Raw genomic sequence first — 17,665 nt, forward strand, 5'->3', positions numbered from 1 at the left:
TTGAGGGAGAGGCCTGTCTCACCTGCCTCCATCCTGATCTATTCTTCCCATGTAACCCTCCTCCCTGTGGCCAGTTCCTGACATGTGGCTCAAGCCAGGAGTGTTTGTAGCCAAATGTGAGACAATGGCAAACCCCTTAATGCAGTGCTGAAGAATAGGTCGTGTGAGCAAGGGGGTGCAAGTTGCTCAGGCTGTGCTTCACCTTGTTCACACCAATCAGTTCACTTAGACGTCACTTCTTGGGCTCAGGCCAAAATTGGTGTGTGAGAGGGGAAGGGAGGGGTGTCCCCCGTTGGCAACAGGTGCTGGCTGCAGTGTGCTAGAGCCCTCATCGTCTCTCCTCAGCCCAGGCCAAATGTCTCCCTTGCTGCCCCAGGGCTGAGAGGGGAGTTTAGTCTGGCTCAGGCCTCTGCTGAGACTGCTGGCTAGCAGGGTAGACTGGTTGACATCTTTGACTCTGCCCCAGGGAATTACTCTCTGTGCCCTCCCATTTCCCCAGGTTGCTAAGCACCCATCAGCTAATAGCTTGGTATCAGCACCCCAGCCATGGGCCAAGCATCTGCTTTCAAGGTCTCTGTGCCCCAGTCCAAGTTCTGAGCTGTCCAGTTTCCCAGCTGTGGGCTACACTAGTCTTCATTCCTGGGGCCTGCACTGTGGCAGGAGAGCAAGGTCACAAGTACAAACCGTACAAGCTATGACTGAACAAGCATCTGCTCCAGCTGTTTGAAAGTCTGCTGCAGGCACTGGTGCTTGGCAGCTGTGAGCAGGGTTCTGTGCCCAATGGAGTTCTCACTGACTGAGTCTGAGTGGGAGCTTGGTGTCTAAGGGATGATGGCGTAGCCTGCACTCTCGGGTGGCTAGGGGTACAAGGCCTATGCGTTGCTGTAAGAGCGGACTACTTCTCCAGCTCCAGGAGGCAGGCAACAGCGCACAAAAGCACAATGGCTGGCTCTATAGCCAATGGGTGATGCTAGATTCAGGGTGCCTACAGCAAACAGCCCCTTTGCCTCAAGAGGGGAGGTGCTCCCTGGGCAGTAATGATCCTTCCAAACTTCTGTTCACTTGGGGCCTCAGTCTGCTGCCAAGGAGGGAGCTGCAGGTTGGACTTGGCCCGTACAGCCCAGCTGGGCTTTAGATGTGCTCTTTATCTGGCTTGGAATGTATGCATCAGATACTCACTCTCCCTTGCTTGGTGCATTCTGCTTTTTGTACATTTCTCTTTAAGGAGTGCCTGAGGCTGTTCCCAAGGGTTCATTGTCCCTTGGCAATACTTGATCAGTACTTGCTGCACTAAACAGAAATCTCCTGTTTTCTTAACCAACATTTTAGGCTCCACATTCTGATCACTTTTACCTTCTCTAAAATACTGTCCATGACATGCTGGTCATAAGTGAGACAGTTGGCTTGATCAGCATGGGTCACTTGTGCATTACAGTTCAAATTCTCACAGGGCTCATGGGCTGGAAATTACCTGTTCGAAAATGAATTTTGAAGTGTCCACATTTTGAGATCATAAACAACTTTCCCTCCACGAGCTGCTGGATTGTGTCTGAGGGTGGGGTGCCCTGGGGCCTGGACAACTTTCTGTGGAATTTACTTTTTTAAAAATTATTCACATTTATATGGCAAAATGTTAATTTTTTGGATAAGAATAAAATTATTTTGATACCATGTATTGGGTGGCTGCCTTGCCCTCATTCTCCTACCTGTGCCGGGACTAGGCTGCCTCTTACCATATCCCCCACCCAGCATTTCCACCAGAGAATTCAGCTTCATGTGAAGGCAGGCACCTGTGGTCTCACCCTCTGCACACTCAGGGGAGGACCCAGCCCAGCACAAAAAGCATGAACAGATCAACCACCCCCATTTCCCAGCCTGTCTAGGTTTCCCCATTGGAAATACTTCCTGAGTGTCTTTGAGGGCGCGCAAAACCTGTATAGCCCAACACCTACCTTCAGCCCCTGCTCTCCTGCCACAGCTAGAGGCCGTTGTGGGGACACTGCTGTTTAGGGCGCTAAAGCAAGCTCTGTTGGAGGCTGAGGTTCTCAGAAGGAACGATTCCCCAAGCTCATGGCTTCTCTAGACCTAGCACTCCCCACTGGTGGGATCCAGGAGGGTGGAGCAGTGAGGGCCATGTGGAGACTCGTTGCCTGCCATGCAGTCACAGCTGTTACACTTGCATCCAGCCTCCCACAGCTCCAAGACCATCTGCTCTGTACATGCACCAGGGCAAGGGGACAGAGCCCATTGCCCCCGGGCTGTCTCGCATCAAATTGGAGTAACATAACCCTGCTCCACAGCATCTGTGGCCAGCGTGGGTCCCTCCTTGTCACTGGTGTCAAGGCAATGAGGCTGCCAGGAGCTTAGCCTCTCCTGTCTCTGAGTGAAGGGTGGGAGATAGAGGGTTGGGGATCAGGGGGACTGCAAAGGGGTTAAGGCTAAGGAGTAGGAGAGCAGCCTCAATCCCCTCCCTCCTGTTCAGTCCAAGTCCATTTACACACTAATCCAAAGCCCTAGTTCCTGCTTACTCCCATTCTTAGTCCTACCTTCTACAGCTGCTGAAAAACCAAGCCTATTTTGTTTAGTTCAGGACAGCAGAGGGCCACATCCATAGATGGGTGCAGAGAGGCACCATCTGCAGTGCTTTCTCACTGCTGAAAAATGGGGCAGCTATGCTGCATTCAACAAAGACATTTAGGCTCCCCTGCCTTCCATGGAAACCAGATGAAGTTAGAAGCTCAAATACCTGTGTATTGAAGAGAGATGCAGCCTTCCGCCTGTGAGCACAGGCCTACCCTGGGCTGCTGGACAAGTGAAGAATCTGCTCAGTTGCAGGTGGGGCGCAGAGCAGCAGCTTTACCTCTAACTTTTGTGAGTAACTGATGGAGGGAAGAGCCACTGTATGGCTGCTGCTGCTAAAGTGCTAGGCAACACTGTGTGTTGATACCCTCTGCTGCCCCATGGCCCCCATGCAATCAGTGACAGCCTGTGAAGTCAGGGTTGGGCCCCAGGACAGCAGTGCTCTAAATGTGAGTTTAGACTAAAGCCCTCAGACCATGATGGAGACAAAGACTAGCGGCTGGATTTGTGCCCCAAGCTCTCCAAAGACGCGTGTAGGGGTGGAAGGGATCATGAGAGTCCAACCTCCCTCCCTTAGCAGTCACTGCTCAACCCTTCCCCCAGCCAGCATACAGAAACACCCTGCACCAAGCTGGCCTACAGCTTTTACTGTTACCAATGCCTTTGACTCAACTCATATCAAACTGAGCAGCATCAGATGAGTGAAAAGGTCACATTAAAGGTATTAAATTAACATGATTTTAAAAAAACACCATCTAGGACGGGCCCTTCAGACAGACCATAACTCAGACAATAATTTAAATGATAAAATACACTGGCTGCTAACAGAATAACCCAAAACAAGCTACAGGCCTACTGAAAACACCAGCTGACCATGATGTGCTCTGGGTGGGTGGGGCTGTTTGCTCAGTGCAGCATGTATTACTGTGGCATCAAGTTACTGCAGGAAATTCTGGGATCTTGGCTGCTACCTGCTGGGCGCTGTAAAGCACTGGCTCCTGCATTGGCAGTAGCTGGTCACGCCAACACACTGCACAGCCTGCAGCTTTGGAAATCTCTGCTGGGGAGAGAGTGGCTACTGCCCACCCAAATCCAGGAACATCCCAAATGCCAACTCCAGCCAGCGTTCATCCTGACGTGCTTTGGAAGGACTAGGCTGGAAAGTGCCATACCAGGGTCTGTGCTGCGGATAGTAGGAGCTGACACTTGAGACATTGAGGGAATTGGGCTGGCAGCTTGTCACAGTTGTTTTACTTGTAAGGAGAGGCCCTATGGAGGGCTGGGCAAAAACAGTCTCTGAACGCACTAAGGTTCCATCTGTTACCTAAGAGGCCATTGCTGGCATGGCCTTCCCCAACCCCAGCCTGACTGCTGAATTGGATCACCCACAGGGGCGGGACATGTTTGCTATGTGTCCACCACCTGAGAGCCACAACATCATTCCAGGAGGGAGCATGGAGGGTGCAGAGATTACAGCTGCCAGCCTGCAATACCGGGGCTTGGCCCCTGGATCTAGCTGACGTGGTCCATGCTAGGATGTGTGGTCTCGGCAGTGCGTTGCCATGACACGATCCGCTGGGGTCATTGCTACAGATCATGCATAGCATGGCAATAGGAACTGTCCCCCGAGCTTCCCCCCCCCCCCCATGCCTGCATGGGGGGGAAGGGGGGGCACTGTGGTGTGAGAGGAGTGTCCCTCATTTGTACTTTTGGGAAGGCCTTGCATTTTCACTAGTAAAAACCCTGAGAACATTTCCCTACATCTGCTGGTGTGAGCGCCCCCCGGCCTCCAAGCAGCCCTTGCTGGCCAGCCCTGCTGTATTGTGCAGCCACAGCATCTGTGTTAAGGCACAACTGAGTCAAGCATTTCATGTAAACACTCAAAACCTTGAAGGAAGACTCTGCCAAGCGAGTCGAGTACCATTAAGCAAGAAGCAGAAATGCTCAATTATTCTAAAAAAAACACTGGAGCCAGCCACGCCTTGCTGTCCCAGCCGCCACAGTCTGGATCATCTCCGTGAAGCTGGAGGCTTCAGTGCCACCTTCAAGGAAGCGGCCTGCTGGAAAACAGAAAGAGAGGCACCATGGGAGGGGCTGAGTTCTGGGATGCTGCTAGAGCCACCCTGGCAGTGACTGAGGGAGCGTGGCACATTGGCCCAGCCCAATGCCCTCACTTGCACAGGATGGGGAGGAACAGCTCAGTCACTATAAAACAAAACAAAGCCTGACTAGCCCGTGAGGGAGCAGGGCGTGACAGACACCCGAGCAGGGAACCTAACCAGGCAAAGGGAACTCCCCAGCCCCACTCGGTAACACAATAGCCAATCTGATTGCAGACACGCAGAGCTGGGCTCACTTGGGGCTGGCTGGATTGACATGTCAGGGCAGCAGGTTTGGCAGGTGGGATAGGCAGAGCTGACCATTTGGTCCCCTCCATGCTACAGCCATTCAGCTTATCTGCCTTACACTGGCAAGACAACGAGCATTCCTTTAATGTGAAACGTTTGGGATCAGCATCCATTTCAGCTGCAAAAACTGGCAGCTGTTCTCCCAGAAACTGCTGCTATCAGAATAGTCAGGCCATACCACTGTAGTGGTGTGGATGCAGCAAAACTGACCCCAGCACTCCTGCCTCTGCCCCCCACAGGCCCAGCATACCACGCTGCCCGTTCCAAGGGTTGACGCTGGCAGGCACACAGCCACCTGAATAATGCCCACCAGCTCTTGTGTGGGCTGCCCCCCCTCAGACAGCCATGAGCCCTCAGTACTGGTCATGGAGCTGGGGGGGGTGTGGGAAGGGTGTGTGTGACTGCACTTGGGGGCGCAGGGGTGTGTGTGCAGATCCCCTACTTGTGAGGTGAGAGCTGAGTGGCTAGTGAGCAGAAAGTCCAATGTGAGGACCCAGGATGAGACACACCTGTTTGCTTCTCAGCTCGGGGAGAGGCCGGGTCGGTGGCTTCGGCTTCACCTAACAACAGGGTGCAATAGAGTCAGTCACTCAGTCCCAAACCAACTCCCACCAGGTGCCCCCTGACCCCTAGCACAGCTCAGCGCTGCCGTGAGGGCTCAGCAAAAGTGCTGGTGGGGCCAGTGGCACGAGAGCATGGGCCACACTTTCCATGCAAAGAACAAGGACGATCTGCTGGGAAGGAAGGGCCGTGAGGCTCTGGCCAAGTAACACAGCCTGCCTGGCTCTGTGTCTGATGGGGCCACAGGCCATGTGGAAGGGGGGGGTGTTTGAACTGTGCTGATTCAGGCTTTCAGCTTCATGGAGAAGCCTAGCTGGGACCTTGGCTGAGGGAGCTTCTGCACCAGGGGGTGGGCAGATGCCCTGGGAGGTGCCAAGGGTGTTTGAGATGCAACCCACTAGCATTGCAGGGCTAGGGGCTGGCCTGTGGCATGCTGCCCCACTGGCTCCCCCTGACAGCTCCACATGGGCCTGGGTAATGAGGGAAAGAGCGCTGGAGCGCTGCACCGGGAGGAGCAGTGGGGTCATCACACACCCTCTGGGCGGTGGGAACGCAGCACGGGGGACTGCAAGGAGGCCTGGCAGGAGCGGGCAGGGGACACCCCTGAGCAGCACATGCTGTCTTGGGGCCTGAAGCCTGGCTGAGGGTGGCTTCAGGCAGGGAGGTGACATGCTGGGCAGGCCTGCAGGCATCTGGTGTCCAGCACCAGCCTCCCCCAGGGATGCTGATGCTGCCAGTCAGGGTCCCCGCTAGCACATTTCCAAAGCTTGGTGAGAAGCAGCATTACCTCGCCAGCAGCTGGTTTGGGCTTTGCAGAGACTAGCGGGGGAGGTGCCACACTGGGTTTAACTCCAACCTAATTCAAATGCAGAGAAAAGAAAACAAGCCTAAGGTTTCGCTGTCATCTTTGAATGAAAATTCTGTCTCTCCTGTCAGTTCCCAGCCAGTTGCACATGGCAGCCTGTGCTGGAATTCAGTGGGGGAGCAGTTACTCACATGCCCACGTTTACACATCTGCAGGGCCATGGCCTTGGCAAGGACAATGAAACAAGAGGGAATTGCAGCGCATGCTAGAGCCTTTCCCGCTTCATGCATTCACTAGGGGCAGGCCAGTGTGGAGAGCCTGGTGCCATATGCAGCACTGGCAGCCCTCCCGTGCAGGCTGCTGCCCCCAAGGGAGCTGAGGACTAGCGGGGTACAACCTGCCCGCCCCTTCCCCCTCCCATCCCCGCACAGGCTCCTGCCCCCAAGGGAGCTAAGGCCTAGCTGGCTAGAACCTGCCCGCCCCCTCCCCATTCCATCCCCGCACAGGCTACTGCCCCCAAGGGAGCTGAGGCCCAGCTGCAGGGCCCTGTTCCCAGCGGTTCTTTGGACAGGCCTGGCGCTCTACCCAGAGGCAGCATCTCTGCTCTGGGAGCTGCTAATGGCTAATGTCTGTCTAATGCTGTGCGCAGCCCTAGAGCCGGGTGAGGTGGAGAGATGGGGGCATAAGGGTGTCTTGAACTGCACTTAGTGCAGTCTTGCCAGGGACGGAGCTGCCTGTCTGGGTGGGGATTGCCTTGGGCTTGGAAAGGCTCTCATTTATTGTGATGCCAGAGGCCACCAAGGCCCAGGAGCAATTTTCCCAAAGCAGTTCAATCGTCATTGGGCAGGAAAGCACGACTGAGAGTGCTCTCCAGCCTGACAAACTGGAGAAATGGTCTGAAGTAAACAGGATGAAATTTAATAAGGACAAATGCAAAGTGCTCCACTTAGGAAAGAACAATCACAGTTGCACACATAAAAAATGGGAAATGACTGCCTAGGAAGTAGTACTGTGGAAAGGGATCTGGGGGTCATAGTGGATCACAAGCTAAATATATGTCAACAATGTAACGCTGTTGCAAAAACCGCAAACATCATTCTGGGATGTATTAGGAGTATTGTAAGCAAGACATGAGAAGTAATTCTTCCACTCTACTCTGCGCTGATTAGGCCTCAACTGGAGTATTTTGTCCAGTTCTGGGTGCCATATTTCAGGAAAGAGGTGGACAAATTGGAGAAAGTCCACAGAACAGCAACAGAAATTATTAAAGGTCTAGAAAACGACCTATGAGGGAAGATTGAAAAAAATTAGGTTTGTCTAGTCTGGAAAAGAGAAGACCAAGGGGGGAACATGATATGAGTTTTCAAGTACATGAAAGGTTGTTACAAGGAGGAGGGAGAAAAATTGTTCTCCTTAACCTCTGAGGATAGGACAAGAAGCAAATGGCTTAAATTGAAGCAAGGGCAGTTTAGGTTGGACATTAGGAAAAACTACCTGTCAGGGTAGTTAAGCACTGGAATAAATTGCCTAGGGAAGCTGTTGAATCTTCATCACTGGAGATTTTTAAGAGCAGGTTAGACAAACACCTGTCAGGGATGGTCTAGATAATACGTAGTTCTGCCTTGAGTGCAGGGGACTGGGCTAGAAGACCTCTCGAGGTCCCTTCCAGTCCTACGATTCTACAATAGCTGGGTGCTCGCCTGGGAGGAGGCAGACTCAGGGGCTAGTCCCTGCCTCACTGACCCCTCCAGTATTTTATACAAAGCAGAACAGCTTCAACAGATTAGACTGAGAGTCCTCCCTCCCCCCGCCCATTACCCCACAGCCCGGTGGTTAGCGCACTCCCCTGGGAGGGTGAGACCCAGGTTCAGAGCCTATTCTAGATTGCGGGGTTCAAACCTGGGTCTCCTGCCCCACAGGGACGTGCCCTAACCATTAGGGTAATGGTTATAAAGGGGCGGGGGACTAGAACCATCTCCTCCTCCAGCCATTTGGTGAATCTAGCCCCTTTAAAAAAAAAAAGTACTGCAGAAGCAGGAAGCCTGCCAAAAGATCAGTGGGGCCACTAGAAGATTGAGAAGTTAAAACAGCACTCAAGGAAGACAAAGCTGTTGTGGAGAACCTAAATGAATTTGTTGCATCGGTCTTCACTGCAGAGGATGTGAGGAAGATTCCCAAACCTGAGCCATTCTTTTTAGGTGACAAATCTGAGAAACTGTCCCAGATGGATAGGTCCATCAATGGCTATTAGCCAGGATGAGTAGGGATGGTGTCCCTAGTCTGTTTGCCAGAAGCTGGGAATGGGTGACAGGGGATGGATCACTGGATGAGTGCCTGTTCTGTTCATTCCCTCTGGGGCCCCTGGCATCGGCCACTGTCGGTAGACAGGATACTGGGCAAGATGGACCTTTGGTCTGACCCAGTATGGCTGTTCTTATGTTCTTACTGAGGTGTTGATAGAGGAGGTTTTGGAAGAAATTGATAAATTAAACAGTAATAAGTCCCCAGGACCAGATGGGATACACAAAAGAGTTCTGAAGGAACTCAGATATGAAATTGCAGAACTACTAAGTGCAATTAGTAACCTAGCGCATAAATCAGCCTCTGTATTGGATGACTTGAGGATAGCTAATGTAATGTCGGTTTTTAAAAAGGCTCCAGAAGCAATCCTGTCAATTACAGGCCAGTAAGCCTAACTTCAGTACCAGGCAAACTGGGTGACTGGGCAACAAAATAGCAGATGAAATTCAATGTTGATAAATGCAAAGCAATGCACATTGGAAAACATAATCCCAACTATACATACAAAATGATGGGGTCTAAATTAGCTGTTACCACTCAAGAAAGAGATCTTGGTGTCATTGTGAATAATTCTCCAAAAACATCCATTCAATGTGCAGTGGCAATCAGAAAAGCTAACAGAATGTTATGAACCATTAGGAAAGGGATAGATAATAAGACAGAAAATATCATAATTCCACTATATAAATCCATGGTACGCCCACACGTTTAATACTGCATGCAGTTCTGGCTGCCCCAAGTCAAAAAATTTATATTAGGATTGGAAAGGATATAGAGAAGGGCTACAAAAATGATTGGTGGTAGGGAACAGCTTCCATATGAGGAGAGATTTACAAGATTGGGACTGTTCATCTTAGAAAAGAGATGACTGAGGGGGGATATGATAGAGGTCTATAAAATCATAAATGGTGTGGAGAAAGTGAATAAGGAAGTGTTATTTACCCCTTCACGTAACACAGGAAATGAATAGGCAGCAGGTTTAAAAACACACAAAAGGAAGTACTTCTTCCCACAACACACAGTCAACCTGTGGAACTCATTGCCAGGGGATGCCTGTGAAGGCCAAAATATAACTGGGTTAAAAAAAATTAGATAAATTTATGGAGGATTGGTCCCACAATAGCTATTAGCCAACATGGTTAGGAATGCAACCCATGCTCTGTATGTCCCTAAGCCTCTTACTGCCAGATGGTGGGACTGGATGACAAGGAATGGATCATTAAATAATTGCTCTGTTCTGTTAATTTCCTCTGAAGCATCTGGCACTGGCCACTTCCAGAAGACAGGATACTGGGCTAGACTCAGTATGGCCATTCTTATGTTCTTATCTGCCATGGCTTCCTGCTCCTTGAATGTCTCATCCTGAGGAATGGGCTGGGGTGGTGGGGATTGTGTCTGTCTCTCGTTCTAATGGGCAAGACTTGGAGCCTTGGAAAGGTGTTTTCAGTATACTGTCCTGGGGTTCCAGTATGGCTACTATGACCTCCTCAGTGAGATCTCAGGCAGTTCCACCCGTGATGTCTTCCCCCAAATTCCTCTCTCTCTCCAGGTGTCAGAATGGGTTCCTGTATGGACAGGTAAGGAGAGCCCTGCACGGAGATGGAAGAGTCTGAAGGGATATCTCCATGATTATCCTGGACGTCATCCAGTGGAGGAGCTCCAGTTAAAAAGGGTGGTGATCGGGCAGTACCAGAGATAGATGGAAGTCTTGTGATCAAGTGGGTCTTGGTACTGAAAAGTGCTCGCTACCCATAAACAGTGGAGACGCTAAGTTCATCTGCCACTGATAAATTTGTCTGGTACCAAATGAAGAGGCAGTACAGACATGATGGTGTGTTTGTCTCTAGAGGTAGACGGTACCGAACATTTAGATTCCTCTGAAGCGGATGCCAACAGAGTCAGATGTTTAGGCTGCATGGTACTGAGGAACCCCTCAGGGGGTACAGGTCTGATGGTACAGGTCTGGAAGAATGCTTCCCCTTGTCTTTGTCACGTCCAGACAGTACAGAGGCTGTGTTTGCTCTTGGCAGAGCTTCATGGCTTTCCAGCCCTGCTGGTACTGAAGGAGTCCTTTGCCTCTACAGTACACAGCCGAGAGGTTGACACATCTGAGGCAGCTGACCTACTGGGAGACCAGTGTTTTTTTAAGAGCAGGCTCCTTATGAAGAAAGTTGGAACCGCTTTTCCTGTGACCCTTTTAGGAGGTCTTTGGAGATTTTCCCTTTCTGGAGGAGAGCTGACCTGAGGTCAAAGAGGCACTGAATCTGCCCAGAAACTGGTGTATGGGGTTGTCAAGGTTCCTTCCCCACTCTGAACTTTAGGGTACAGATGTGGGGGACCTGCATGAGAAGCTCTAAGCTCAATTAACAGCTTAGATCTGGTCTGGCTGCCACCACTCCCAAGCACTAATTCCTTTCCCTGGGTAGCCTTGAGAGACTCTTCACCGATTCCCTGGTGAGCACAGATCCAAACCCCTTGGATCTTAAAACAAGGAGAAATTAACCATCCCCCCTCCTTTCTCCCACCAACTCCTGGTGGATCCAGATCCAACCCCCTTGGATCTAAAAAACAAGGGAAAATCAATCAGGTATAAATAAAGGCTTTTAATTAAAGAAAAGAAAAGAAAAAGAAAACCCTCTGGGAGAGATTAGCATACCAGCTACTCTCACAGACAACAGATTCCAAACACAGAGGATGTTCCCCTGGGCAAAAACTTAGTTACACCAAAAAAAAACCCCAAATACCCAGTTTGACTATTCCTCTAATTGCACAAGACAGGTTACAAAGAAATAAACATAAACCTATTTATTTCCTTCACTACTACTCACTACTTAATAAGAGGCTGAATTCTGGAGCTTTCCCACTCTGGTCCAAAGTGAAACTCAACCGACAAAGGGAACTTCCCTCCTTCCCTTTGAACCATCTTGTCCTCCCCTTGGTTCCTCTGGTCAGGTGTCAGCTAGGCTAGGTGAACTTCTTAACCCTTTACAGGTAAAAGAGGCATTAACCCTTAACTATCTGTTTATGACAGGGGTGTCCTTCTGATCTGGTGCTGAAGTGGGGCGAAGGGTAGTGCTCCATCATTAGTAGCCTCAACTTAATCTCCCAGTTCTTCCTCACCCTGAATTTAAGGGCCAGACAGAAGTTACACTTCTGAGGGACATGTAACTCTCCAAGGCAGAGAATGCAGTTGGAGTGACCTTTGCTAATGGGGCTGCCCTCCTGGCAAGAGAGGCAGTGTTTGAGGCAATGTCCAAGAAAGACAAGGCTTCAGAGGGAAGGGTGAGGAACAAAACTAAGCCTCTCAACTACTAAACTAAAATAATCTAAACTGAAACTATCTAAAACTAAACTAGCAGCTAGGGGAAAAAATGTATAGCCAAGGCACACTCCAAAGGTGGACACACGGAAGTTCCATCTCAAGCTGAGGTGGCTGGGGAAGAACTGAAGGTGGTTCGCTTGCACAGCCCTATAGAGTCTCAGTGTGAGGCATGAGGCAGTAGGGCGCACGGACACTCTGAAAATCTCTGCTCGAAGGCACACGGGGCGCATGTCCATCTGAAGTGGAGCACCCACAGGGACACTACTCGAAGAAGAACTCTGTGTTCTCCAGTTAGGGAAGCCATTGAAAGTTTATGCTACAACACAGGCATTTCCACACACAGCTCTCTCCAGCGCTACGTCCCTTCCCCACGGAGCACAGCCAACTCTCTGCCACCAGATCTGAGAGCAGGAGCACAGAGCAGCCCAAGTGAGCTGTGCAGGGTCACATAGTCAGTGCCACAGCGGTGACTCTGGGCCCCTGGATTCATTACACTCAGCTCAGCTGCCCTGAGGGGTATTCGGCAGACTGCTGCTAAGAGTGCAAGTGTGACTGTCTCAGGCATTTGACAGCAAAGCAGTAATATCAGACACAGCAGTCCCAGGCCAGTCAGTTACCTGCACAGGTTTGGCTGGATACGCTGGAGAGCTCAGACAGGCGCTGCTGGCCACCGCGAGAGGCTGAGAAGGAACAAGTAAAAATTATTTGCTTCTCATCAACCAGAGTGTTTTCCCCACTCCCTGCGAAAAGTGTGAATGGGACCCAAAGCGAAACCAACAGACAGTGTCCTACCCCAAGTGGGGAGATATCCCCCAACCCGCCGTGCCACAGCCCAGCTCAATCTGCCCCAAATGGAGAAACATCTGCCCATCCCGCCGTGGCCCAGCCCAACCCACCCCAAGTGAACAGATGCCCACTCCATCCCATCCCGCCCCAAGTGGGGAGATGTCCATCCCATCCTACAATGGCCCAACCCAGTCCGAGTAGAGAGACACCCGCTCCATCTTGCCATGACCCAGCCCAACCTGTCCTGAGTGGAGAGATGCCCACCCCATTCCAGCCCACCCCAAGTGAAAAGATGCCCACCCCATCCTAGTCTGCCTGGAATGGACAGACACCCACCCCATCCCACAATTGCCCAGCCCAACCCACCCTAAGTGGAGAGATGCCCAGTCCGGCTCAGCCCAGCCCAGCCTGAGTGGAGAGACGCCTGCTCAATCCTGCCTGGTGAAGCCCAGCCCGCCCTGAGTGATGTGGGGGGCTGACCCAGCACACCCAGCTACTCAGGCCAAGGAGCTGCCAGCCCAGAGCAGAGCAGGGTCCATCTAACCCTAATGGACAATCCAGGAATGCCCTGTCAGGGGAAGCTCAGGTTTGCCCTGTCATTAGGGGTCGCAGCAGGCAGATGTCTTGCAGGCTCCAGCCCCAGCCGGGAACAACACACAGCCACACTGGGGACACCGGGGTTTGTTGTGACACAAGCGAGAGCCAATAAACACTGACCAGGTTCAAACCTGTCTGGAAGGTGGTTTTCTTGCTGGGAGAATTGGAGGAGGCAGCCCTGACACAAGTGGCCAAAATGCCCTGCCCGATCCAGCCAAGAGAATAGCCCTACAGACTGGTAGCCATGGTAACCAGCCTTTGGGACAGAGCATGTTTGGCATAGGGGGCTCTCCTTGGAGCTCAGGTGCAGGGTGCTTTGGGGGTCCCTGCCCAGAGTGATGGGGGCAGTTAGTGAGGGGATCTGCTCTTCCTCTCCCCCAGGAGGCACCAAGGGAAATTTAGTTCATGCAGCTCGCCCCTTACCACTTAGGGCTTGTCTACACTACCGCGGTAGTTCGACGGCTGGCAATCGAACTTCCGGGTTCGATTTATCGCGTCTGGTGTGGACGCGATAATTCGAACCAGGAAGTGCTCGCCGTCGACTGCGGTACTCCACGTCAGCGAGAGGAGTACCGCGGAGTCGACGGGGGAGCCTGCCTGCCGTGTGTGGACCGCGTCTGAACCGCGGTAAATTCGAACTAAGGTATGTCGACTTCAGCTACGTTATTCACGTAGCTGAAGTTGCGTACCTTAGATCGAATTGGGGTGTTAGTGTAGACCAGGCCTTAGTTAATGAACCTCCCCAACTAATGCAGCACCCAGCCAGCCCCTCAGCCATTCCTGCCAGCTGAACTCCCAGTTCATGCCTGCCAGCCCACACAAGCCATGTCCCCCACATCATGTGAACCATCATCCCAACCTGACTCCTGACACTGCCAAGGCTGCAACCCCATCACCCACACCTATCCCTAGCACCGCCACCAAACCCCAAACTCTCAGAGGGCAGGCACAGAGGAGAGGTTCCCCGGGAGCAGAAAGCATCACTGTCAGCTTTGTGCAGTTTCATATTTTGCAAAGTATTTGCAAATATGCAAATTAGCTCATTAAACTATTTTCAAATTTGCAAACAATGAGTGTCTGGCCAGAATCCACCCAAGTGGCAGGGTCAAACATGGAATTGCACCAAGCTCAGCAGGTGGGTACTAAAGGGAACAACCATGGGGGGGGGGGGGGGCTAGAAGCAGAAGAGGTAACCCAGGGGTAACTGGGGGCTAATGAGGCTGCTAAAGGAAGCTGGGGGTAGGGGAGTTGGTTGAATGCCGGGCTCTTGGGTCAAACAGCTGACTGCAGTTTCCTCCCTTTTACAGGCCTCCTGCCTATCAGACAAGATGGACAAGGCCGGGGGTGGAGGGGGGGGGCGCTCTGGCACCTTTCTCATCAGTGTGGGGTCCAAATGCCCCATCACAGTTCCCCCCCCAAGGGTAGATACATTCCTCAAATCCAGTTCTGCCCCAGTTGGAGCTCACCCAGCCCCAGGCTCACCCACTCAGCATGTGCTATGGGGCCTCTCCCTGCTCTGCCTGGCAACCTGCCCTTCTGATTTGGTGGAAAGTCCTCTTTCTTCCCCAATAAGGCCGTTTCCCACGTTTTAACCTGGAGCAAACTAACTGGGGAAATGGGAGCATCTTGGGGAAGCACAGGCACAGCCTGGACTGTAGGGGTATAATACGGCCAAGCTACGGGACCATCCCCCCCGCAAAGAGCAGTATCAATCCTTGGCATCTGGCTCCATTGAGGGGGTCTTACAGCACCCAGTTGCCTAGCAATAGCAGAAAGCACCAACTGGAGAAGCCAAGGCCCAGAGGGTCAGGCCTGCATCCCTTAGCCTATCCCTATGCTCCGATTCACACCATCCTGGGTTTGTTCTCCTCTCCAGCAATCAGGGCCGGCTCCAGGCACCAGCTTCTCAAGCAGGTGCTTGGGGCAGCCGTTCCGGACAGGGGCGGCAGTTCCAGGTATTCGGCGGCAATTCGGCGGACGGTCCCTCACTCCGCCTGGGAGTGAAGGACCTCCCGCCGAATTGCCGCCACAGATCGCGATCGCGGCTTTTTTTAGATCACGATCGTGGCTTTTTTTTTTGGTTTTGGCTGCTTGGGGCGGCCAAAACCCTGGAGCCGGCCCTGCCAGCTCTGCAGGAACAGGCTCCTAACTGTGTGACTTGTATGACAGTGCTGCCTTGGTGTGTAACGGGGGCCTTGTGCTGCCTGTGTGGGCATGGAAATGCAATCCCCCCCTGCTCCAGCAGAGGGCTCTTGGGAAGGACAGCGATGGTCCACTGAAGCGGTTACAAAGGGGTGATGGAAGCAGCCTGACTCCCCCCTCTACAGCATCATTGCAGGGACACAGTGGCCAGGGGCCCAGAATTCCCCAGTAAAACTTCCCAGCCACGGGAGCTGCCCTCCTGCTCCCCAGGCTGCCTGGGCCACACATACCTCAGGCGGCGGCCTGCTGGGAGTCATGGGCACGTACACAGGCCTGGGGCTCTTCAGGTCTGAGGTTGTGGAGATCAGATTTGGGCTGCTGATGTCGCAGCTCTGCAGTTCATGCCTCACTTTCCTGGTATTGCTGCCCTCTTGAAACATGGGGTTGGAGAGCCCGTTGGTGGTGTTGGTCACAATCCTCCTGAAAAACACACAAAAAAGAGCCACAGCCATATTTTCCCTCTGGTTTGATTTCACTCAAAGGCCCCCAATTTTGAGGTCTGTTGAACAGCCCAGTGGCTCTTTGGCAGTGAGGCACAGAACAGCCCAGGATTCACCAGGGCCCTGCTGCCACCTTGCCCTAAAACGTGCTACGTCATAGACAAGGGAGAATAATACGCTTTTCAACACTACTCATGAAAAACCATATATTGTAGAAAAGGTCAGATCCTGAAAGACAGATGTATATCAATATCAGGGACCTCAAAATGTGTCCCAAGGGACTGGAAAGCACAGCCAGTCTTGTTTCACCACAGAGTATGATGACGTCACCATTAAATGCTGATTACTGGGCACAAGGGCTCATTTTCTTCTTTTTTCGGTTTTTAAAAACAAACCCAACATTTTAATCACTTTATTGCAAAAATAACTGAAGTCCACAACAAGCAGTGGCCATCTTTGGAAACTTGAGCTTAAAGCAATTGCTCAGCATCACAGCAGTGTGGGATTGGGCCAAAATGCAGATCTCTGATGCCTCAACTACAAAGCCAGCCTGCATAGCCGACCGTATGTGACCATGAATGTGGAGACAGGATCAACCATGCTGCGAGGATCACGGTGGTTTGGGGTGGGGGAGGTGCAGGCACAGCCCCATTTCACAGAGAGCTTTCACCTACTGCTACACGGCTCATGCAAGGCAGAGACCTGGGTGCTATTCCTGTTTCTGCCTGAAGTGACTTTGTACCAGTTCAAATCCTCAATTACCTGAGCTGTAGAGCTAACAGGTCTGCCTGTCCATCTATCCCATACTCATCACCTTGGAATCCAGAGATTGTGTTTTCTCCAATTTAGAAACGTGGGCAACACATTATGTAACTCCTTTGAACATTGATTCTTACTTCTAAAGGGTATAGTGACCATTTTAATTACACCAATTAAATGATTGAAAAATAATGCTAAATTAAACTAAGAGCTCCTTCAGGTACTGGATTACCTTTCCCAGCTGCAGCACTGGAATGATGTAGTTTTGGGAGGGCAGAGGGAGTGGGTGAGGGAGCTGCGTAAATTTCTGATTATTTTTTACATTTCTTTTTAAAAGAGGGGAAAAGGGGAAATTAAAATGGATTCTGCTCCAACCCCCTGTCTGGGTCTTTGACTCATCCTGCGCGGCACATGGTCACACAGCTCAGCCACCGGCAGGAGAGATTCATTCATTTATCCTGCACCCAGCTCCTAAATGACTCTTTGGGCAGAGATCAATAGGGAAGTTCCAACCCCACTGACAAATTTTCCAGGTTCTGAGGGAATGGTCTCATGCAGCTGTTAAAAAGTCATGTATGTATCAGGTGAGGCATTTCCAGTACAAAGAGGGAAGTATTAATGCCATTCTACAAGGCACTGGTGAGCTCTCATCTGGAATCCTGTGTACAGTTCGGGTCAGCCACATTCAAGACAGACGAATCCACACTGGAACAGGTGCAGAGTCGAGCTAATAGGATGATCAGGGGAACAAAGGGCCTGTCTTATGAGAGGAGAGGAGATTGCAAGAACTTGGCTTGTTGAGCCTAGCAAAATGCAGGCTGCGAGAGATTGACTACTCTCTACAAATCCATCGGGGCAAACACCAGGGTTTCTAAAGCTAAAGGACAGTGTGGGCACAAGAACA

The 17,665-nt window shown here is 51.6% G+C and overlaps 1 protein-coding gene across 1 annotated transcript in view; it reads right to left on the reverse strand.

Moving 5' to 3' along the window:
- Positions 1-4,262: 4,262 nt before the first annotated feature.
- The window catches only part of LOC113406898 (disintegrin and metalloproteinase domain-containing protein 8-like), an 84,882-nt gene continuing 71,479 nt past the window's right edge, over positions 4,263-17,665 (reverse strand). The window contains exons 20-24 of the mRNA XM_029912014.1: positions 15,793-15,982; positions 12,595-12,657; positions 6,337-6,405; positions 5,498-5,548; positions 4,263-4,640 (exon numbers count right to left, since the gene is read on the reverse strand). Coding sequence (XP_029767874.1) covers positions 4,590-4,640; positions 5,498-5,548; positions 6,337-6,405; positions 12,595-12,657; positions 15,793-15,982 — 424 coding nt within the window. The 3' untranslated portion in view covers positions 4,263-4,589. The remainder of the gene's footprint in view (positions 4,641-5,497; positions 5,549-6,336; positions 6,406-12,594; positions 12,658-15,792; positions 15,983-17,665) is intronic.

This window comes from Terrapene carolina, unplaced genomic scaffold (genome assembly GCF_002925995.2).
Source record: "Terrapene carolina triunguis isolate 2854851 unplaced genomic scaffold, T_m_triunguis-2.0 Scaffold148, whole genome shotgun sequence".
NCBI lineage: Eukaryota > Metazoa > Chordata > Testudines > Emydidae > Terrapene > Terrapene triunguis.